This window comes from Brassica napus, chromosome C9, assembly GCF_020379485.1.
Source record: "Brassica napus cultivar Da-Ae chromosome C9, Da-Ae, whole genome shotgun sequence".
NCBI lineage: Eukaryota > Viridiplantae > Streptophyta > Magnoliopsida > Brassicales > Brassicaceae > Brassica > Brassica napus.
Window position 1 is genome coordinate 19871833 of NC_063452.1, and position 24704 is coordinate 19896536.

General features: G+C 34.0%; 2 protein-coding genes across 3 annotated transcripts; one reads left to right on the forward strand and one right to left on the reverse strand.

Moving 5' to 3' along the window:
• On the forward strand, positions 1-6084 carry LOC106364313 (pumilio homolog 14-like). 2 transcript variants are annotated; one of them, XM_013803921.3, is made up of 6 exons: positions 1-2283; positions 2459-3250; positions 3352-3511; positions 3909-4072; positions 4167-4416; positions 4515-6084. In XM_013803921.3, the coding sequence occupies exons 2-6, from the start codon at positions 2472-2474 to the stop codon at positions 4614-4616; spliced, it is 1455 nt and encodes a 484-aa protein (XP_013659375.1). In that variant the 5' UTR covers positions 1-2283; positions 2459-2471; the 3' UTR covers positions 4617-6084. The 2 variants fall into 2 exon arrangements, with proteins under 2 accessions (XP_013659375.1, XP_048623490.1); XM_048767533.1 differs by having other exon boundaries at positions 1-3250.
• Positions 6085-18635: 12551 nt separating this feature from the next.
• LOC106366619 (F-box/kelch-repeat protein At5g43190) lies at positions 18636-20228 on the reverse strand. The gene has a single exon (XM_013806274.3). It carries the CDS (start codon positions 20027-20029, stop codon positions 18821-18823), a length of 1209 nt encoding a protein of 402 aa, XP_013661728.1. The 5' UTR covers positions 20030-20228; the 3' UTR covers positions 18636-18820.
• Positions 20229-24704: the final 4476 nt, after the last annotated feature.

Consider the following 24704-nt stretch of genomic DNA (forward strand, 5'->3'; position numbering starts at 1 on the left):
TTTATTTCAAATATTTTTAATTTTAAAATTATTGTTTTATAAAATTTATATAATTATTATAATTAATTAATATTTTAAATATGGAGATGTAAATTCGTTGTAAAATTCCACGTTAAGTCCTCGTAACGTTTACGAGGAATTTACATGAAGTCGTTGTAAAGTCCTCGTAAAATTTACATCGACTTTACGTGGAAGCCTTACGTGGCTTTTACAACGAACTATTACGAGGTATTTACATCGTCATTTACGAGGGCATTACGACGAATAGTTTCCTTCCGCTTTACGAGGAATTGACTTCCTCGTAAACGTAACTAGGACTTTACGACGAAACCTCCGTTACGACGAGCGTTTAACAACGAAACGCGTATCGATGTTAATTCGTCGTAAAGCCCCTATTACGACGAATGTACAACGAATACCGCCCTCGTAAAAAATATGTTTTCTTGTAGTGAATATGGATCTCATAGAACAAGAATTTTTTTTTTTAAACCTAATTGGTAAAAAAAAACTTTAGAAACTTATAATCTCACAAAGCCTTCAAAGCCCTAATGCCAATATATCACACATTTGATGTAAAATGGTTTTAAGTATAATTTTACATTCAAAAGAAGTCTAATTCTATACTTCCACTTTTAAAAATATATAAATTTTTAGTTTTGTCTTTGTTTAACTATTAATTAAAATGCATAATATTATTCTTATTAATTTAATTAATCACATAAGAAATAATCGTAAAAACTATACTCAAATAATCAAATAACACTTACTTTGTAACAAATATACTATAGAATAACACATAATAGGAAAGCCAGAGAGTATTGAATAAAAGCTATAAATTATATTTTTAGCTTTTTCTAATTTTTGCTTTGAGTTTTTTTTTTTAGAATATTTGCACTGTCTACACAAGCTTTATCTCATATTTGCACTGTCTACAGTGCTTAATAGTGCTTAATTCACTCTTTTTTTTTATTGAATCAAATCATGTACTTTAAAGTCCTTTTGTCCTCTTTTCAAGTTTTTTTTTTTTTTTTTTGTTAAGTATGAGAATTTTCATTAAAAAAATTAATGACACAGGGAGATTACAAGTTCTGAAAAACTCAAATCCTAGAAATCTAATAAGCTAATTAAAGCACATAAGCTAAAGAGAGCCACAAAAAAACTAAAAAGACTCTCTAAAATTACTACTTAAGGTTTAATCATAATCCTAAGGATTAGGCTAAAGCTTTGCGAAGGAACATTTTCGAACAACCATTTGGTTTCAGTAGATCACTTCTTGGTGTTGATACCGGAACCTGCAGCAAGAGAAGAAGTCATAGGGGTTAACAACCGGAGAACAGTCCGAGACACTAAAGATGCAAACTTGAAAAACTCTTTTCAAGTTTTATAATGCTTTAGAAGAGAATGAGTTATTTTGAATGCAAACGAATAACTAAAGATGCATAACTCTATGCAGATGAATCAGAAGTTTGGCAATGGATATAAGACCTCTCACCTATGGACTAAATTCATTTTTGGATACAAGATCAAGAATTGCGTTATCTTTCAGAGACTCGAACTGAAGAAGACGAGACGTCGTGTCTGTTCCCATCTCTTTCTCATGTCTTGTTTGTGCATTCACGGACGTTGTGTCTTTTTCACTCGTCCGCTTCTTTGTCTATTTCTCCTTCCGCGCTTGAAGATGCTGCCGGCGGTGGATTTTGCCCCGGTTGGTGAATGCTTCTTCGCCAGTGGACTAATTTTTGCAAGTATTAATCTATACATGAATCAGACCCAAATCAAATATCTTATATTCGTATGATATTCGAATTAATTTTAGAAGACTATTCGAAGTAACTGCAGTTTCTTGAGTAGGAGAGGAGGAAAGCTTGCAGATTCTCTTCTCTTTTGGTTTAGTACGAGATAAAAAAAAAATTAAATGTACCGATGAAAAACTTCTCATTGTAATTATTTACAAGAATATCCTTTTACCAAAACCTAAACTACTTTGGTAAAACCTACCGATATACATAAATACACAAGTATATATTATTCTGTTACGTCAATCATAATCTAAATTAAATATTATTTTTTTCATATCTCACGTTAGATTGTGTATTTATCAACAAAAAAAAAATCATAACAATCCGTCTTAACCATAAGAAGTCAATAAGAACTTCAATATTTTCTGTGATTATTTAATCTGCGTGGCAAAGACTCAAAACTAAAGACTAGAGAGAGAAAAAGCCAGCGAGCGAGAGAGAGAGAGAGGGGGAAAGAGTAAAAGAGAATCTACAGAATTGAAACGTATTGGTTCAATCTCTTAGATTTTCGTTTCTTTAGTTGTTCATTCTTCAAATAAAAATCTCTCTCTTATTTACCTTAATCAGTATTTTTCCATTAATATCTAAGATCTCAGATTATCTTTCCATTAAGATATATATATATTCTCTTTCATTTTTTTTGTTTTCGGGTAATTCAGCTTTTCCTTAGTCATGGACTCCTCTGGCATCAACAACACCAACAGCGAAAGCCATGAAGAGCAGAATCCAACTCCGGTGAATCAACTAGGTGCCACTCAGTTGCAACCTTCTCAGCCTCAACCCAATTACTCTCGCAGATTTCTAGATGAACGGCTATCTAGATTCCCCAGTGGTGCTGATCTGCAAACCCTAGAATCCTCCTTCGGTTCGCTCTCCGTTGCCGATTCAAGTGTTCCTCCGTTTCTTGAAAACCGTTGGACCAATGGATCGTCTTCTTCGTCGTCGTCACTACAATACCAAGAGATCAATGGCGCCCCTGGCTATAACGGGAGATGGGATAGTAGTTATAGGAATCCTAACAGTGGTGTTTTCCGAAACGGAAACTCGCAAGACGTTCCTCCTTTGTCAAGAGGTCGTCATTGGGGTTCCAACAATGGACTAGGTTATGTAAGGAACAATAGTTCTTGGAAGAGCAACCAAGGGTTCTTGAACAACCATGATCAGTCTCTGTATTTCGGGAACCCTAGAACGAGATCGATTGCTTCGCTTGCTAAAGATCAGAGTTCGAGTGCTGAGTTGCAGAGGAAGATCTCCGAGGGTTCCAAGGAGACCATCGATGTGGTTTTCGAGGGTATTATCTTTCATGTCTGTGACTTGATGGTTGACCCTTATGGCCATCACGTTCTGAGGAAGCTTATGGAGAGGTGCAGCTCTGAACAGATCTCTCAGATTGTTGATGTCATCACTCAGCAACAGTTTGGATTTGTTAAAATTTGCACTGATCCTGTCGGGTACACACCTCTTATCAACCTTTTGTTGAGTTGTCTAAGCATTAGGCTCAGTTTATGTGTGTTTAGTTTGGATTTTTTCTCTTTGTTTTTGGCATTTTCAGAGCCCTTGCGGTAAAGTCGCTGTTGAGGTGTCTTCAAACTGAGGAACAAGTTTTACGCATAGTGGGAGTTGTCAGCTTGGGAGCACTTTTATTGACAAGGAGCAGCAATGCATTTGTGATTCTCCAATGCTTCAAGCAGTTTAATCCCTCCCACACTAGGGTAAGCATCTCTCTCATCCACAGTACTCAGTTCTTGATATATTCTTTTATGATATGGTAGGTTCTTTGGAGTCAATTTTCATCTTTGTCTTTCTCAAACTTGAAATCACTTCCTTATAACACAAAAAATATATAGTTGAAGAAATATACTGTAGCAACTCAAAGTAGTTACAATAGTTAGATGGACCAGTTATTTTTGCAGTACAGTCTGTTTTCTTCAGTTATGAAGTCATGACCAAAAATATATTCTACAATATCTGTATGGTATGTTCTGTAGCAGTTCTAACCTAGCTAACTTTCTTACTTGTGGTACAAGTAAAATTAGCAATCGCATTTTCCAAACAGGTTTGGTCTTGGAATATGACACTCCCCTGCGTTTTGTCTTTTGTTCTTTACAGGAGCTTCTTGCAGTTATCGCTCAGAACTGTTTGCAGATAGCAACTGATGAATATGGCTGCCGCATGCTTCAACAATGTCTTGAAACTGGTTGTAACGTGGTAAAGCAAAGATTGATTCAGGAGATAATCGCGAACGCGTTGAGAATCTGCGCTGACTCCTACGGGTAAACATGAGATGAATGATTACATACAATCATATTCTTATGTTCTCATAGCCTAATTTGGTTACTTACAAGTACTATATGTTCTCTCCTTCAGAAACTACGTGGTGCAGTATCTACTGGAGCTCGGTGATCCAAATGTAACAGTTTCGCTCATAAAACAGCTGCTAGGGAACTACGCGTTCCTCGCTCGTAACAAATTTGCAAGCCATGTTGTGCAAAAGTTCTTGAAAATCGAGTATATCGACCCTAGCTTGATCGTATACGACTTGCTTAAAGATATTGATACACTTCTTCTTGATCCGTTTGGAAACTATGTCATTCAAACGGCATGGTTTGTCTGTAAGGTAATGAATATCAAGACCGTACTTTGATTAATACTGTGGTATATTTCTGCGTAGAGATTTATGTTGGAGATCATGCAAATCTTGTTTGGTGTATGCAGGACGAGTTGCGCATGATCTTGATGATGCATATTGATCGTAATAAACGATTGATGAGGTGCAACATGTATGGGAATAAAATTCTGGAGAGACTCAATCTCTAGAGGGGAGAAAGAATTAAGAATGTATTTGCTTCAGGTTTTTTTATGTCATTGGTTTGTATTTTTGACTTAATCGTCGTTGGGTTTTTTAGGTGAGTGTTTTGTGGTGGGTTTGTTTTGTGAAATCATACACCATTATATGTCCTGTATTGGGAGATTTGTCTTGGTGTTTGTCTTCTTTAGCAACTCTGTCTGTAAAAGACTCCGACTACTAAATGTATATGTTTGTTGTTTTTATTCTTGTTTTGCTTCACTGCTTACTTCGTTCAACCTATTATTCTTCGATTATTATTGTCTCTTGTTTCATTTACAATACGTACTTATATATGCAGAGCCGGCCCTTGGGCCAAGCCAATGAAGTCCATGCTTCCGGCCACAAAATTTAATCAAGTATTTTCGGCCACAAAATTCATAAAAACTTCTTTAGTCTAGTGGTATAGCGTACAAATAATAGACTTCTTTGGGGCGTCCTGGGTTCGAATCTGCTGTAGTAAGGATTTTTTTCTTTTTTTTTTGATAAGTAGCCACATTTTTTTTTTTTGCTTCCAGCCTTCTAAAACCTAGGACCGGCTCTGTATATATGCTTTTGATGAAATTTGTTTGAGAATGCTTAGAGCTTTTTTTGTGTTCTTATTGTTTCAAAAAATATTGTTACTACTTACTAGTGTTTTGATAAGAGATCTCCAGTTGAAGATACTCTTTGAATATCTAGATATTTTTTTAAAAAAGGGAAATTAGCATGAATCTATAAAAATATTATATCTCAGGTACAATCGACAAATCTGTTTTTCCTCCCAAAAAGGTGATAAAAACCCCATAAACTCTGTTTGTAGCTCCTCCTTCCTCTCAAAGAAGGTGATTGGAAATCATTCTGGTGCATAAGTCGCTTGGTTGGATCTCTCTGCCCCAAAACCAAGGAGAGAACTGGGGATCCGTAACATTGAGGTTTAGAGTGAAAATATGCTGTAAAGCTTATTTGGATGCTCTTTTTTAGAGCTGGATCTATTTGGATGGCTTTGAGGCATACATACCTAAATCATGCTCATCTTTGGTCTCTATATGAGAAACCTATAACTTTTCTTGGATGTTTCAGAGATTACTCAAGCTAACCATTGCAGTTCGGAGCTTAATTAAGTTTTGAATTTTTTTCTTAAGCATTAATAAAGAGAGTTATTCTTATACTTGATCTTATTTGATTCTTGAGTTCTAGAGAACATGGGAGTGAGAATCTTCTTTCGTCGTTACTGTCTACTATCCGATGAAGAAGGCGGATGAAAACGGATTTGATCAAACATCGCACTAGGACAACATCTACTATCTGATGACAGTGATGATGAAGGAGAACATTCCAGCGGAGGTTAAAAAGACAATACCATGGCTCATCTGGTTCATATGGAAGAGCAGGAACAACATCATTTTTGAAGGAAGATAGATTATACCGGAGGAAGTGATGAAGAAGGCGTATGTGGAATCAGAACTATGGTCGCTTGCTCAAGTCCATGAACAAACTTTTGAACAGGAAGAGAGGAATGAGATAGGGGAAAATCGGAGAAAAAATGGTCTCCTCCTCCAAAGGGGGGGGGGGGGGGGGGGGGGGGGGGCTTAAATGCAATATAAGAGTTGACTTTGGAAATAAGAGAATTCAATCAGGTTGGCAGCTTACATGAGGCAAAATTGGAGGCAATGGTATGGTCGGTGGACAGTATTAACTCCCACCACTATAACAAAGTGATTTTTGCGATTGATGATTGTACTCTCAACAACATAATCTTGATACCGAGAGCATGGCCAAATTTCAAGGGCCAATCTACAATGATAATGAACAGGTTGGCAAGGATGGAATGGTGGAGGGTAACGAAAGGAGATCGTTCAACAAATAGAGGAGCCTTCTTCATTGCTCAGAGTGTAATCAAAGGACGGCATCACCGATCTTATGTGGCAGCGGGTAGTCCTTCTTGGTTGTTTAAATTCTTTCAGAGTGAGCGGGTAGTCCTTCTTGGTTGTTTAAATTCTTTCAGAGTGAGGAGGTTCTATCCTCTGTGTAGTGTTCGACTCTTTTCAACTGTGGCATTGGTTTTTGGCTGTAATTTTTTGGTATATGGGGTATAGTGACAGGGGCTGGCTTGGTCTGTCGGTGTGGTAAGGGGTTAGCTATCTGGTCTTATTTGTGATAGCATTGTAATGATGTTCGGAACGTTCGTTTGATCTTTTATAATCTAACAAATGACAAAAAAAAAAAAAATCAAACAATAAGTAAAAAGTGGATATGCTCAAAGGAGAGACCAGGATTAAAAAATTGACCAATGAGAAACAGTTATTTGACCACGTCATAATATAAGCTACAGAGGGAAGATAGAAATGGGCTTACAGTGTCGTAAAAAATTAACTCGATCCTATGTCGAACCCAGCAACCAAGAATCATACTATCTGACGCATCGATTGCGTTCCACTTCGTCTTCACCATCTCGGTTAATGCAATATAAGAGTTGACTTTGGAAATAAGAGAATTCAATCAGGTTGGCAGCTTACATGAGGCAAAATTGGAGAAAAAATGGTCTCCTCCTCCAAGGGGGGGGGGGGGGGGGGGCTTAAATGCAATATAAGAGTTGACTTTGGAAATAAGAGAATTCAATCAGGTTGGCAGCTTACATGAGGCAAAATTGGAGGCAATGGTATGGTCGGTGGACAGTATTAACTCCCACCACTATAACAAAGTGATTTTTGCGATTGATGATTGTACTCTCAACAACATAATCTTGATACCGAGAGCATGGCCAAATTTCAAGGGCCAATCTACAATGATAATGAACAGGTTGGCAAGGATGGAATGGTGGAGGGTAACGAAAGGAGATCGTTCAACAAATAGAGGAGCCTTCTTCATTGCTCAGAGTGTAATCAAAGGACGGCATCACCGATCTTATGTGGCAGAGGGTAGTCCTTCTTGGTTGTTTAAATTCTTTCAGAGTGAGCGGGTAGTCCTTCTTGGTTGTTTAAATTCTTTCAGAGTGAGGAGGTTCTATCCTCTGTGTAGTGTTCGACTCTTTTCAACTGTGGCATTGGTTTTTGGCTGTAATTTTTTGGTATATGGGGTATAGTGACAGGGGCTGGCTTGGTCTGTCGGTGTGGTAAGGGGTTAGCTATCTGGTCTTATTTGTGATAGCATTGTAATGATGTTCGGAACGTTCGTTTGATCTTTTATAATCTAACAAATGACAAAAAAAAAAAAATCAAACAATAAGTAAAAAGTGGATATGCTCAAAGGAGAGACCAGGATTAAAAAATTGACCAATGAGAAACAGTTATTTGACCACGTCATAATATAAGCTACAGAGGGAAGATAGAAATGGGCTTACAGTGTCGTAAAAAATTAACTCGATCCTATGTCGAACCCAGCAACCAAGAATCATACTATCTGACGCATCGATTGCGTTCCACTTCGTCTTCACCATCTCGGTTCTCCCTGATGTCTGTTACGGTGAGCTCTTCTTGATCAATGGTGCTCATTAATTTCTTTGTAGTTTCGTTCCACCTCCCTCTCTTTATCCTCGTATAAAGATTGCTCAACCGCTTCGTCTGAACTTACTTGTAAGCAAGCAAACCCGAAAGCCTCCAGCGAAAAATCGAAAGCTCTGTCAACAAAATCCAACCGAAAGTCTCTGTAGTTCGAATCTAAAGTTATGGCGATGATCAATTTATTTTTTTTCTTCAATGGTGTTGATAACCCATTTGAAAAGCCGTCGCCTTTTAGTTTTGATGTCGATTCATTTGATCCAGTCTTACGGATTCTCACAATTTCTTTTCTTTTGTTTCGATAAGGTTGAAGTGCGGTATGCGATTGCTGTAATGTGTGAAGATAAATGGCTCTCGAATACGACCTCTGAATGAAAACATGAAGAAGTGTCAGTATGCCGTAAGTGGTGAGCTCTAGAAAAGGCATAAAGGTATACACTTTTGATCATCTTGTGCTTCTGCATATTGGCTTTACTCTCTAGAAAAAGAGACTTACAAATTACAATGAAGACATACATGTGATCTTCAGTTCGTCTAGATAATAAAATTAACAAATAATTTTTGCAGGTAGTTGCGCTCTGTCAAGCTCCTTGTCTACTAGATGACCCATATGTAGGAATGATATTTCCAAGAGCTAAGCATTATCTTTTCTTGATTTGCAAACTCATTAGTTAGCCGGTTATCTATAAAGATTTTGTGTGAAACTATCAAAATGTTATTTCCTTTCTATGTGTGTCATCAGGTGCTTACAGTGACTCAAGAGGCCTTCTGGAAGCTAGGAAAGCCAGCTCAAGCCTTTTGTTTGTCATTTTCATATCTCAGTAATCCAGAACTCATATTCCTCACGATGGAGCTAGCAAAGGTGTGAAACAAATCTTAAACTGTGCTAATTGCTATTCGCGGTGAGGGAGATGAGGTAATGCTCTGTTCCAAGAGGTCTTAGTATATGCTATGATTTTACTTCTGAAACTCCTCAAATTGATAACCATCGTTCTCTGTAATCTAACCTACTCAACATGTCCATATAAATCTGTTATTTTAGGCTTCATTGGGCTGAACCGTGTATGGCACTATGAATGTCATCTGAAGCAAGTCTTTTCCGAGAGCCTCACCATTTCTCCATGAATAATAAAGACATCCACAGGTTTACTGACCACCAGTTCACCATTTCCTTCAGTCACAACTCTGTGTTGTCGGTAATACTAAGAACCTCTCCTTTCTCAGACGTTTGCATTCCCATCTTTGCTATATTCTACCATGTTATGTATGTTTGTTCTTAATATCAATAATATAAGTTCCCCTTCTGTTATTAGGGGATGTCATCTTCAGTATTATTTTTTGCCAAGCAAGTGGATCCCACCAGAGAATATATGTTTGATTTGGTGCAATGATAATGATTGTTTATTGCTATCTGTTTTGGCATTCGTACTGCTATATTTCTTCATTGGATTCTTCTTTATTTTTAGGCCAAAAATGAATGATGCTTTTCACATAATTCTGTGTTGCCTCTCAATGTCTCACGGAGATTTCGTTTGTCATTTGAAGTGAAAAATAACCAAAAGCGCAAGAAATGAGTAAGACGATCAGATGTTATGCTCATGCTATTTTTGGTAAGTTTACTTCGTCACTGTTGAATCATGGCCATTGTGTAATATTCATATGTTTACAGATTGATGAATCTCTTTTAATTTATTTGTTAGGCTGCTAATTGTTTGAGGGATATGGAGTGCCAGGAAGGTAAATTTTTTAAATTGTATGTGTTTCAGTGGTTGTCCGTTGTACAATCTGATTGTGTCTGTGGAGCTTAAAGTCTTCACATTCATTAACTGGTGTTGTTAGAAGTTGATATACCAAAAGCTTTTGTAAATCCAGGTGGCGATTTTGGAATCGTGCCTGCACAGCTTGTGCTAATGTCAAAAGATCACAATATTCATTGCTTCTCTGCAGAAATATTGAGAAGAGCAGGCGAGTGCAAGTGCGACCAAGAAGCTTCACCAGAAAAGGCAATTCATCGCAATTTAAGTAGAAAAATAGGAATTATGATCAGAAGAAATAAGGTGGTGATGAGATGAATGCATGTCTTATATGCCCTGAAGCGATGGTTACAGCAGATCTAAGCTTCTTACCCTGTCCTTGCGGATTTGTCTATGTCTCTTCTCCTCTATTCTGATCAACCAAGACGATGGACGTAGCCCACGACGCTCAGCTTCCCCAAACAAGTATGAGAGGGCAAGTAGTAACAGTGTTTTATTTTTTTAGTTATTTCCTTAGTATCTCAATTGCACACAACATATTGTTTGTCAACAGAGTTTGTGTTACTGACGTTGCTGCATCTTTTGAAAGTTTGAAACTTAATAAAAGTGATTGATAGTTGATATGTTATCGATGAAGTCGATTAAATGTTATTACATTTTATCTTTTCTTTAAAATCAAATTTGTCCACTAAAACGTTTTAGTAAACATGTTTTCCCGATACTAAAGGAGTTGTGAATGTCCTCCTTATATGCTAAACCAATCTTCAGAAGTAATTCGATTTTGCATCGTAAGAAACTGTAGTAGCAGTTTGGATCGAGGAAAGGAATCAAACACAAAGAATAATAATAAAAATAACAAAATCCCAGAAAGATACAAAAGTTTTGAACAATACAGAAAAAAAAACACACACATAATCAATCTCCTTGACAAAAACCGTTCAAAACAAAATGTTTTTACTATTACTTTTAATAGTATCCACTAGAAGGAGAATATTTTTTGTAATACAGAAGGAAATTTTTAAATTTGAAAACGTTATTGGTCCACGTGTTTTTGTAATATTCAAAATTTAAAAGTTCAAGTTTTCGTTGGGATTATGAGACTTTAAATTATTATACTCATAAAACTGTATGTTTTAGTGGAAAAATTGTTTCGAAAGATACATTTTTGTACTTTCAATACATTTTATCAACTAAAAATAATAAATTCTAAATTTCAAAATATTAATTGCATTTTTTGAATTCTTACTGGTTTAGAATTATAAAAAATATAAAATCACAAAATATATATTTATAACTAAAATTTAGTATATTTTATAGATATGTGTCAAAATTATAAAACATATATTATTTGAAACAGAGGGTGTAATATATTAGAGTTTTAGATTAGTAGTTGGTGTGAAAAAAATATACACACTAGACTCTTTTTTAATATATACTAGATCTCGATAAGCGCAACCGCGCGAATTTTTGTTTTCATTTATTTTTATATAAATATTTTGTTTTCAATTCTAAATTGGTACATATTATAATATATATATGTTTCTATCAATTTTTAAAACATAATAAGTTTATAGTATATTTTTTCATTGAATAGATTGTTTCAAACTTTCTCATATATTTGTATCTTCTTCTATATATATATTTTCGGATTATTATTTCATTATTAAAATCGTAACTATATATATAAAGATTAGTAAAATATTATTTTATTGTCATATTCAAAAATATTGTAACATTTCACAAATTTAGAATTTTTTTAAAAAATTAAACTTTTCGCTTCACAAATTTATATTATCGAGTAAATAATTAAAAATTTAATTTTTGTTTAATTTTTAAAATAAACTATATAGTTTAAAATTTGTTTTCATTGGTTTAAGATAGTAAAAATGAATCATTGTTAGATAATATGATTTCTGTTATTTAAGAAAACATCTTCATACTTTTAAAATTTAACATCGACAAATATTTAAATAATTAACATATGGAGGTATAGTATTACACCATTAAATTACATCTATTTAATTTATACTATCTATAAATCCAATGGATCATCTATTGTTTAAATCCAATTATTGATAGCTTAATAAAAATTTCTGGTAGGCCCAAAATTTAAATGATAAGATTAGAGATTAAATATAACATAACTTTCTAGGAATAGGTCCATTAGGTCCATTTTTTAAAAAAATCACACATGAATCAAGGTTGTGACTTCTCTTTTAATATATAAGATTGAATTTCAATAATTTTACACTTAGGCATTTGTTGATTCTAAGGCTAATAGTTTTAGGATAAAAAAATAATATTTTTCCAATTATTTGAACATTACTTTTAACGATGTTTTGTGCTCTATCCCTATATTTTTACATTAAGTCGTCACTATTTATGCTTTTCGTTTACCTTTCCGGTGTGCTGTGATTCTCACCATCACCGAAAAAGAGCACATGAAAAAGATTCACATATGTGCTCTTGTTCTTCCTCACATTTTTCTTCTCTTCTTCCTTAGATTTTGGCTCGTGTTAGGAACTGCATTTCCTTGGGTTGGATCATAGTTTAGTCGTCTTTGAAGTTCTTTTCCTCGTCGTTGGCTTACCATCGAGAGTCCCTTCTCGTGTTAGTTTTCAAGATATGGTTTTTGGTGATCTGAGTTCTATAGCTCGAAGACGGCTCCACGATTGGATGATTTCGTTTTGTCTACCCTTCCATCTATGTTCCCTCATCTTGTTGCAGCTTTCATCATCGCTTGCGTCTCTATGACTCTCCCTTTCGCCATGTTTGGCACTCCAGATTTGGATAGTATTCTCCTCCGAGTATGCTCTGTAGATTTGGAAGATTGTTTCTGGTATCAAGTCTGAGCTCTGGTTTATCGGGGGTTGGCTTCCGTTCTCCCTCACTCAGGTTGTTCTCTTCTTCCCTTGCTTCCCTTCGTATAAGTGTGCGATATTAGTCTCTTGGAGCTTTGGTCCCTTCTATTCAGAGCTTTGTGGTTCTTCACCGGCATAGGCGTCTTGTTTGTGCTTGTTTAGTTTGTGAGGTGCTTCTTACCTCTTAGCTGGTGGTTGTGCTTATCGGTCGTTATGTGCATTGGTCTTTGATCATGCTCCTTTGTTTTCGAGGGATTGCTTTATCTCAAGATTATCTTTTTACATTTTTCTGACTTTTGATTGTTCTGGCCAAGACACTCTATGATAAAGTGGGGGCAAGTTAGTTTTCGTTCTTGATCGCCTTTGACCTCTGGACCTTTATTGAGTTAGTGTTATTTTGGCATTTTTTCTTCTCTGTGATTATGGAGGTTTTATGTTTAGATTATGTGTTCTGCTTTAGTTTGGTTAATATTATGATAAATATATAATTGTAAATGAAATAATAGAAAATAGTAAAAAATAATAAAATAGCGAAAGTTTATGTTATTTTTAGCTGTGAATAAATTAAATATTTAAAATATATTTATATTTTTTTACTTATTTTTTATTCGTTTTGCAATTTTTTGAACAATAAAATAAATTATCAAACTTCAAATGATGATGGTTAGTGTGAGAAGGATTAGATAGTACATAATTAGAAAATAGTGAACCAAAATGCAATAATCTAAACGAAGAAGGATCAAAAATGTGAAAAGACAAAAAAGAACACATGTCAACAAACCCCATTCCACATGTCATAAGAAGAAAGAAAAGTCTACTTTATATATATATATATGTATATGTAATTATTGCGAACGTAAGAAAAATTAATTATTGCGAATGTAAGAAAATTTAACTTTTATGGTAAATGAAGTTTTAAGCAACTATATTTTAATTGAGTATAAAATTACATATCAAACAATTTTGATATAATATCTTACAACATTCACAAATTACTACTCTTTTTATTTTATTTTAGTTGTTGTTGTAGAGTAAATTTTTTGTTTCACGATATATATATTGTTTTAGAATTTAAATACAAAATTTATTAAACTTTTATGTTATATGATTATTTAATATCTTCCGTATATTTTTTATTGGTTGAAATGTAATTAGGTGTATAACTAATGATGCTTTTATTTTAGAAATATACAAATTTAAAAGTTTGCTTAATCCATATGGATAAATCTAAAACGACAATTAAAATGAAACTAAAAAAGTATTATAAAAACATAACGTTCACCTTGCACATTGATAGTATTTTTAGGCGTGTGATCGATCATGGAAGAATAACACTCATCAAAAAATGTTTCTGGCCAATTAGTTAATGCATCAAATCAGAAAGCATGGAAATGCCCAAACAAAATTATATTAAGAGAAAACTACAAAACAATGTCTAAATATTTTTTAAAAAACATACAAAAATATTTGTTTTAGAATTAATATATTACACTATATATATTAGAAACATAATTTTAAATCCTGATATATTAGAAATTACTAAATTTGTTTTATTGAAATTCAATATTATATTATCACACATCAAAAATGGTCTCAGTTCTGTTTCCTAAGATAAGTATATAATAGTCAATTGGAAAATGTTAATGTAAACCTAGAAAAAATTATTAACTGCGTAACTTGAGATTTTTTTGTTATGCATTTAATTGTAATGACATTTTAGTAATTTTCAAGTAAATGATTCAAAGATACACAACTATACTATGAAAAAATAACTCCAATATCAATTCTTCATATTTATCATATTAATCGTCTTACACATTATTGGTTTCAAATAATAGCAACCTATTATACAAGAAAATAAACGAATTTGATATGGTTTAAAGAATTTTTTTCATATATATAATAAATAAAGCATAACAATGGTAAAATAATAATTTGAAATAAAATGAAAAAGACTATTCTAATTTAGAATGAAAAAAACTTAAGTAAAAAATATAATAAATAAAACATTCACATACAAATCAAGAAAGATAAATTTAATAATTAAAATATATAATCCGCGCATAGCGCGGAAAAAGCTCTAGTTTGTCTAATAGCAATTGTGTATTGAAGTGAATTCAATGCGGTCAACATATTAGTGGTTATCTTGGTAATATTATTTGAGTCAATTTCCTACGTGTTGCGCTCACGTTAACTCTTACGATAGTTTATTACATTGATACCCTTCATAAATTGAATTTATTATTATATTAACATTAATTATATTTTATTATTATATAAATTCCTTTTATAACTACATTATTATCAAAAAGGAATTTCATATAAAAGGCAATATCTATAAATATTTTCTATTTTATTTTCGTTTATATTAATAAATTATTTTAGCCATATTTTATCAAAAAGAGATTTATACAAAAACAATATTTTAATATTAATTTTTTTTATCAAAAAGAGATTTATATAAAAAAGTAATATTTTAATATTAAAAATAAAATAAAAATATTATATTTGAAACATGTGATTTAATAAAAACGTAGTTTTCCTTTTATATAAATTCAAATTTTATAAACTTTTGCATTATATTTTGTAAATTCATGTTAGTTAAATTAGTTATCTTAGAATGTTAAAAATCAAATATCTCATAACTTAATAAAAATGAAACTATGTGATTATTTATTTTGATAATTCTACATTTATTTTTATTTCTACAAAAATTATCCTCACAATTTTATGCAATTATGTTTCTTGCATTATAAAATTCTTAATCCTAATACTATTTGAATGCCTCTGAAATGTATAAATAAACAAGAGGAAATTTTATGTATACCACTTTTCATCTTTACCACCACTAAATGAACATTTTCAAAAATACATTTTTCATTAAGTGGCAAAAGACTTTTATACCATTGTTATCTATATATATAATAAATCATTATTTAAATAAATAAAAAATTATGTTTTCAAATTATACTTTTTTAAATTCGAACTTTTTTTATAAATATTGTTTTTGAATTGTTTTTCGAAACTTTTTTTTAGTTTTTTCAAAATTTCTTTTTGAAAATATTTTTAAAGTATTTATTTAAATATTTATTAGAATCCTAAATTTCACATTTCAAAAACTCTATCTCACCTCTCAATTATAAACCTTAAGTCTAAATTAGTTAATCCTAGGGGTATAACTGTCTTTTACCCTTCGTTAAAAGTGAGGGTAAAAATGATTAGTGTAAACATGAAAAAGAGTAATATGAATGTTGTATTTGTGACAGTTTTTCAATAAACAAATGGTTCTCCTAAACCTAAACTATCAAACTATGAAGATAAATTTAAACTATCAGTCTATCATCCATAGTTCATAGAAAATTTTGCCTATTCATTACAAAAATTGTTTTTTCTTTGTAGGAAAATAACTTTCATGGTAATAATTTATTCTTTTTTGGATACATGCAAGATCAAAGTGATTATTTTGGGGTTTTGAAAAAAAATATCTTAAATGAGTTGTTTCTATAAATTGAGATGGGTTTGATTGGTGGTGATATGATTTCATCATATTTTTCAACTTTTGCTAATCCTACAATTATGCAAATTCAAATTTTCATCTTTCAATTATATATAACTTATAACTTATTTTTCATTATTTCATAAGGAAAAGAGAAATTGCTACAAATACCACATTCATAGTACCATTTTTCATGGTTACACTAATCACTTTTATTCTCACTTTTAATGAAAGGTTTTTGGAATGTGATAATTTATGATTGTAATAAATATATAAATAAATATAAAAAATATATATATATATATATATATATATATATATATTTTTTTTTTTAAAAATAGTCAAACATAATTTTCGATTTTCAAAAAGAAATTTTGAAAAAAAATTCAAAAAAAAATTATAAAAAAGTTTGAATTTGAAAAAGTATAATTCGAAAACATAAAAAAAATATTTTTATTTATTTAAATAATAATTTATTATATATATAGATAACAATGGTGTAAGAGTTTTTTGCCACTTAACGAATAAGTTATTTTTGAAAATGTCTCTTTACTTGTGGTAAAAATAAAAAAATGGTAACCATTAAATTTTCCCTAAGGAAAACCATATTGATGCAACATTTGACAGTTATCTTTTACAACACTGATTTTAGAATTTTAGAAAAAATTATCATGGCAATATTGAATATATTGCAAAAACAAGGTATAACACTGCAACTAAAAACTTATAAATAAAACCTTAATAAAATATTACTCAAAATTATTATATTTTAGTTTAAAAAAAAATATAAATGCTTACGCATGGGTGCGGGTGAGTCACCTAGTATTTTATTAAAAAGAGAAAAATTAATTGTTTTTTTCTTTTTGTTCACTATAAAACTAAATTGCGTATCCAAACGATGTAGGTCCCTGAACATGTCCGCACGATACTGACCGTGGACAATGGACATACTTTTTCTTTCTAGAAGCTTATTCCAACCTTATATTGACCTGCTTTTTGATAGTGAACTTCGCGAAGCGACTTGTACAAAAGATCCAAAATTCGACATGGCTAATACATCTATCATATACTCTAAACTATAACATGATTCAAAATACCAACAGATAATAACCATTCCACATATCTAGATTAACATAAAGAAATTATTACAATGATAAACATTATACATAGATTTTTTAGACGACTAACTAAAAATATAACTATATAAATGATTTAATTGACATAAAACTATAAAAATTAACATATTAAATCCTAAATTAGTAAATTCGTACCATGTCTCACCAATAAAACACATAAACTCTAAGAACAGTTTCTGTGACAATATTTAATAGGCGTGGACATTTTACCTAGATCTGTAAATATGAACCATAACTAATCCTATTAGGTATATTTGAGTGTTTTAATATACTTTTGGTATTATAGATATTTTTTAAAATTTCTTATTGGGGTCTACGAGTATAGTTTTTGGTTTCAAGTAAAATTTAGATTTTTCAGAAATATAATTCTGATAAAAATTTAAGTATTTTGGCCTTTAGGTAAAATTTCAGTTATTTTCAAATATTAGAATATTTTTAGGTATTTTTTGGATTTCCATTATTTTTCGGGTTTTCGGTCCAGTTCAACCAGTTGGGTTTTTTTGGGTCTTAAATACTCAAACCGGCCCGAACCTGATATATAGTCAAAAACTATATGTATATTAATTATAGAACTGAACTGACCCAAATCCAACAGAAAATGATCCGAGCCGAAAATTTCTAAATACATAGTTGGATCTAAATTTATAATACCCACAAGATTCAGATCAGACATGAACCAATCTGAATTTGACCCAGAGACTTGTATATCTATGCCTAGTATATATGTAGAACTTTCAAATTAAAAATTGTAAGAAACATGAGAGAGATGAGAGTTGTATCTCAAATGAGACATTTAAAAGAATTTATGTTTCAAATTGTAGTAAACCGCACCACAAATTAACAATAACAAAATTTATACATATAATTATGTATTTATAAATTTTTGTTACTTTTAATTTTTGTAATACACTCTGCATGTTTACCATTCATGACCATAATTAGCAAGTAAAAATACATTTTTTTTAGCAAACAAGCAAAAATACATTTACTGAACCTTTTGGATATCTAGTCGCCACCTTATTCTATTATAGTTGTTGAACTACTTTAAAAATAATAATCGTATGAATAAGTTCAACTAAAATATTTATATAAAACTGTGTCTTTTTGTCAGCATACAAAAATAGAAATAAGTTTCACTCTAATATATTCTATTGTAAAGTAAAAGGTGGAGTAAGAAGTAAAAATAAAATTATTTATTCCAATATAGAATAAAAATTAATATAAAGTTAGAGAGATTTTATTCTAAATTCTATATTTGAAAAAAAAAAACAGAATGAATGAGGTTTTATTTTTTAAATGCACATTGGATCAATGCTGATGAAAACAAACAATGCCTAAAGTTACAGACCTTATTTCAGAAAGAGAAACCAGAGATTGCAAGGCAGACAATTAAGGAGATTCGAAGTACAGAAAATAACAAAAACTGACAAAAGATCGAAGACCAATATAATTAAACGGAAGCAGACAAGCTCGGGACGAGAGAGAACCAGCGAAACCCACAGCTCCATTTCTCCGGCAACGAAGGACACTTGGGAACCCAATGCCATGTCCTTCTCCCAACATGAAAGAAGAGAATCTCAGGCCAATTATAGCAACAGACGCAGATCATCTCCTTGTGCCAAAGACAGTACACATGCTCGTAGTTGTGGTAACAAACCGAAGTAAACTTCCGGCAAACAATGTCCGGGAGCGTTTCAGCTTCGATCCAACTCTCTGTTTCTCTTTTAAATTCATAAATCTTGATGCTCCTGCATATCCCATTGCTTCCGATTCCTCCCACCATGTAAAGAATCTTCTTCTCGGGATCAGTAACTAATCTAGCAAACGTGATCTCATCCTCCGCCGGGAAGACTCCGTCTCCGGTGGCGGCTGTCCATTTTCCGTCGTCGAGATTGACGCTCACGAGGAGAAAAGGCTCGGATCTGACGAAGTAGAGTGACCCATTGTAAAAGACTCCATCTTGATTAAACCCACGAGGTAACACTTGGTCAACGCCGCCGAATATTCTCCACGAGCGGTCGCCGGAATCGTAGAGACAAACGGACCTCGACGTGGAGGAGGAGGAGGAGATGGTGAAGATCCGGTAGCTGTCAGGGAAAGCGACGAGGGAGAGAAGCTCAAAGGGGAAAGGGTAGAACGGGAATTTGATAGATCTGGAGGATCTGGTCAAGGGGTTGAAGACGGAGAGAGAAGAAGCAGAGGAAGGGGAGACGGAGAAGCAGAGGAGGCCGTGGGAAGAAGAGAGGAGGGAGGAGGCGCAGGTTAGCGAGAGGGAGCGAGGGAGTGGTAACGTGCGCCAGGATATGAGGTTAGGGTCGAAGAGAGGGAAAGATTGAAAAGCCTGAGGGTGAGAGAGGAGGAGGAAAGAAGGGAGGGAGAAGGAATGGTCGGAGAGGAAAGTTGGAGAGAGGATCAAAGACCGGAGATGCTTGGATGTTGATCGGAGAGAGACGAGGGTTTTGAAAGGGAGGAAAGAGAGGATGTGGTCGAGGATGTGGTTAGGTAGATTGGACCAAATGATCGGATCCATAGCGGTTGGAGAGGATACGGCGGTGGGAGAAGATTCCGGTGACCAGTAAAGGAAATTGGAGGCGGACGTTGAAGTGGTGGGGGTGGTGATGGTAATGGGTTTCTTGCCGGGAGCTCTGAGTCGGAACATGTTGCGAGGTTAGATAGAAAAGTGGTTTGAATCAAGTGGTGCTTTACTTCAAGAAGGTAGGAGAAGGGAAGAAGACGTGTAAAGAATCCCGTTTGAGACGTGGAAAGTTCAAATCGCAAATAATACGTAACAAAAGTTAGTGCAAAACCAAATTGACCGGAATAAAATAATTCAAATGTGAAAGTCTTTTGATGGGTTTGAATTCGGATGGTGATACATAACAATACTAGTTTTAATACATACTTTAAATATGCTAAAAACTAGTATTAAAATTAAAGAAAATTCTACCATCGAGAAAAAGAATCGAATTTGATTATTAATGAGTTGATAGCATTTATCAAAGTCAGAACGGCGCAAGACAACCAGCATGTTTAGTGTTGAGAAAAGGAACAAGTGGGTTAGAATGATTCGTAGGGCGACTTTAGTTGATATCGATTTTAAAAATGATATCAAAGACAATCATACGTAATTTCTTATAGTCTATCTTAGGTAAACTTGAATTCGCAGAAATAACTACTAGTTAATACTAAGCTGTCTACCAGTAACTATAAAGGAGCAGATCATTCAGATTCATTTTCTATTCAAATTTAAGCATCAGATTTGTTGAAAACAAAACTCCCGTGGTCAAGTTTAATTTGTTGCTGGGAGTGGGAGCATATTCTGTGCTGCTTCAATTATTCAGAATTCTGTATGGAGATAAGAGGACATGATAGACAAGCAAGTTTTATGATAAGATTGGGTATCGTACATTCGGGGATGTTAAAATTCAAGTCCTTTCACATGCAACCACAAGGATAGTCTGAAGATAAATAATCCAATATAGTTGTCATTGGCAGATTGCATTGACAGTCCGAAAAATGGCAGTTTCGAGGTTGTTTGTTGATTCATAGTTTGATTTCTATACATTTAACGAAGAAATTATATAAGTTTGCCAATATATTTGACTTGTTCTGTTTAACATATGTTCACAATTCGACCTAGATTCGGACCCAACCAAACTGAGAAATGCCGTGCACGTTTGCGTTTAGCTTGGTGTATCCTCTTATTCATACTCTTTTATGGTATGCACTTATGAACTCATACATAAGTTCTTTCTTTACATACTTTAGAAAAATCTTTTCAAATTTCTAATATAGAAAAATCATACGTTTAGTTTGGTAAACTTATGTTCACTTTTCAACATTTTGAATTTTCATTTCTCATACACTTTACTTTTTATTCTTTTTCTTTTGAATTGTATGTAAAATTAATATTTAAGTAATATCATTTTACATCAAACTCAACATGACATTTTTTTTTTATAATCCGGGGGTATCTGGCGGGCCGAGACCCAACCGACTAGTTCTATAGGGGTCTGACCACCGGCGCCAACCAGACCCGGTTGGAATTAGATATCCATGTTGCATGGCCACATAGGTTGGTAAATCTGAGTTGGCGCAGATTCGAACCCTAAACTTTAAAGACAAGGAGACGCCATGCGATCACCCGACCACACCCAAGAGCGGATGTAGGCTTTGCGGTAGGGGGCACATGTCCCCTACTATTTTCTGATTTTTCTTATGTAGTTTAATACAATTTGATTAAATATTCTTGGATTTAGTGAATGAAAAAAATGTGCCCCCAGTTCAGCATGGTTTTTGTCATTTTTTCATATTGTGCCCCCAACAAAACATGTTTCTGGATCCGCCCCTGACCACACGGTCCACACCCATGTGGCTATCATGACTTTGTGGCTAGAATTACTTTGAGATGTTTTAAAATAGAGAACGTAACTCGGAACACAATTTATTTATTTTGTTGTGAACCACTTGACAAAGCTTTCCTCGTATTTACTGTCACCCATGGCTGGGATCGACTGTAAATGATTTCTTAGTTAATTTGTGATGCTTTGGATAATATGACTAGTCGTGGATGGCTCGGTGGTCGGTGCCATGCCGATGCATGTTTCTTTTTTCGTAATGATGTAGAGAGTGAGGGTGCATGACTAACACATAGAGCTTCTTACTTGTTTATTAATGCGATACTTTAAAAAAACATGCAAGTCAATATGCAGCGGTTGATTAGTATTAATGTTTCACGGATTCACCATTTTCAATAATTTCAAGCATTAAATATTTTCTCAAGGTCATCATGAATGGTGACTAACACATAGAGCTTTAAATCATGATTACTAAGAAGATTAATATGCACCAACTGAATGCTCTGATCTATACCAATTTTAGAGTTTTACATGGGAGCATGTAAACTGAACACTAATATTAGCCTAATTTAGTGATCAATATGAGTTTTGTGACTGAAAGTATACACGAATCGGGCAGAATCCACAAACGAAAATCTACCACTTATTACCATCAAATGTCGTTTGGTTGATCCTTCAAAACTTTCTCTCTCTACAAGGTTTTTACTCTCTCAAAAGTTTTCTAGAACAATATCACTCTAACAACATTCACTTTAAGAATTAACAACAATTTTCATTTTTTTTAAATATACTACTACTATATTATTCAACATATTTAAATTTCATTGGGATTATTTGCTAGTTCATGTAATATATTACTTCATCTTGCACTTGGACGAATGTAAATTTAGGCCTCTCGAGGATAAATACTGACAAGCGCAAAGGTAAGGCTCCAATCAAGAGCCAACTACCAATCGTTGGAATTGGGAATATTGAAATTAGGCGTGTTGAGAATGCTCCTAAAACTGCTTCCAAAACCGCTTCCAAACCCCAAGAAGGTGCCAACCAAGGAGTGGGTTCCTATTGATAGCAATAAGAAAGAGCTTCCTCGTATCAATGGTCTCCCTGTGATTGCTCAAAGTTCCAAGGTTCCTACCGACACAGGCTCTACTCCAACCTTCAAGAAAAATATTTCTGGTTCTAGAAATGATATTGCTCTGGGGGATTTCATGGTAGACCTGCGCTGTGGTGGTTTAGGAAGTCTAGCCAAGTCCCCTGCCGTATCCAGCTCTGATGAGGATGACCCGAGTTCAGAGGGCTTGTCTAAAGAGGATGATGACCCGGATGATGAAGGAGATCAGTATATTCAGGTGATTTCTGGTCGTTCTCGTAAGAAGAATAAAGGAAATGCTAGGGCCAGGGGCCCTTTAAACCTCTGATTTTTTTATCCTTTATGGATATTTTTTGCTGGAACGTTAGAGGTTTCAACGATAAAACTAAACGTTGTGGATTTAGGAAGTGGTTACGATTAAATAAGCCAATCTTCGGTGGTCTGTTTGAGACTCATGTTGGTCCGCCTAAGGCTGCATCTCTCATCAACAGGGTTTTCCCCGGGTGGCATTTCGAATGTAATTATGAATTCTCGGATTTAGGTAAAATTTGGCTTCTGTGGTATCCTTCTGTTTTTGTTTCGGTGCTCCAGAAGTCTTTTCAATGCATCACGTGTTCGGTTAAGCTTCCTTCTGTCTCCACCGAGCTTGCTGTTACTTTTTCTTACGGCTCTAATGATAGGAAAATTTGTCGTGACCTGTGGTCAGACTTGTGTTTCCTCTCCTCTTCTCCTAGCATCGCCCAACGCCCTTGGACTGTCCTAGGAGACTTCAATCAGATTCTGGACCCCTCAGATCATTTAAAAGCTGCGGTCATCTCTTCCTCTCGAGGTATGCGTGACTTCCTCAGCTGTATTGTCTCTACTGATTTGTCTGATCTCCCCTACTGTGGCAATGAATTTACTTGGTCCAACAACCAAGGTGAAAGTGTGATATAAAAAAAGCTGGACAGAATTCTTGTTAATGATGGTTGGTTAAGGCTGTTTCCAAACTCGCTTGGTGTCTTTGGGGATCCTGGCATCTCCGACCACAACCCCTGCTGTGTTTTTCTTGATACTACCATATCCAAGGCAAAGGCCCCTTTCAAATTCTTTTCAATGCTCAATGATAACCCAGATTTTACGCCTCTTATAGCTGAGTGCTTGTCTTCCCTGCCTTTCCATGGTACGATGATGCTTAGAGTCTCAAAGAAACTCAAGAGCATTATTAGAGCTTTCAGCCGAGAGAATTACTCGGGGATTGAAAAAAGAGTTACTGAAGCTTTTGAAGAGCTCTCTCATTAAATGAGAGAATTGCTTGTGACAAATGGATCAACCTTGCTCGGGCGGAAGAGTCGTTCTTTTTCCAGCGGTTTCGTGTAACATGGCTTGACAAAGGAGATGCTAACACTACCTTTTACCACCGCCAGGTCAGAACAAGAATATATCAGAATCAGGTTATCTTATTTCAGGATGATTATGGTAATGTGGTTAATTCGAAGGAGGATATTATGAACCTGGTTGTGTCGTATTACGAGAATCTATTTGGCGGTATCTCTCCTTCCACTGCCTCTTCTCTGGAGGACTTATCTCAGTTAATCTCCTACAGATGCTCCCCTTCAGTTAAGGAATCGCTGGAAGCTCCGTTTACAAGCTTGGACATCCAATCAGCTTTTTTCTCTTTACCGAGAAACAAAGCGCCGGGTCCGGATGGCTATCCAGCAGAGTTTTTTACTCATCGTTGGAAAGCAGTGGGGCCTGACTTGATTATGGCTATCCAGCAATTCTTCTCCTCAGGAAAAATGTTACAGCAGTGGAATGCAACCATTCTAACTCTCATCCACAAGAAGAAAAATGCAGTGCTTGTCTCTGACTTTAGACCAATTTCATGCTGCAACACGGTGTACAAA

Coding starts and splice junctions, on each gene's coding strand:
- LOC106364313 (XM_048767533.1), top strand. CDS start 2,472: ATGGACTCCTCTGGCATCAACAACACCAACAGCGAAAGCCATGAAGAG. Junction 3,251..3,351: donor ATTTGCACTGATCCTGTCGG/GTACACACCTCT, acceptor TGGCATTTTCAG/AGCCCTTGCGGTAAAGTCGC. Junction 3,512..3,908: donor TTAATCCCTCCCACACTAGG/GTAAGCATCTCT, acceptor TGTTCTTTACAG/GAGCTTCTTGCAGTTATCGC.
- LOC106366619 (XM_013806274.3), bottom strand. CDS start 20,029: ATGTTCCGACTCAGAGCTCCCGGCAAGAAACCCATTACCATCACCACC.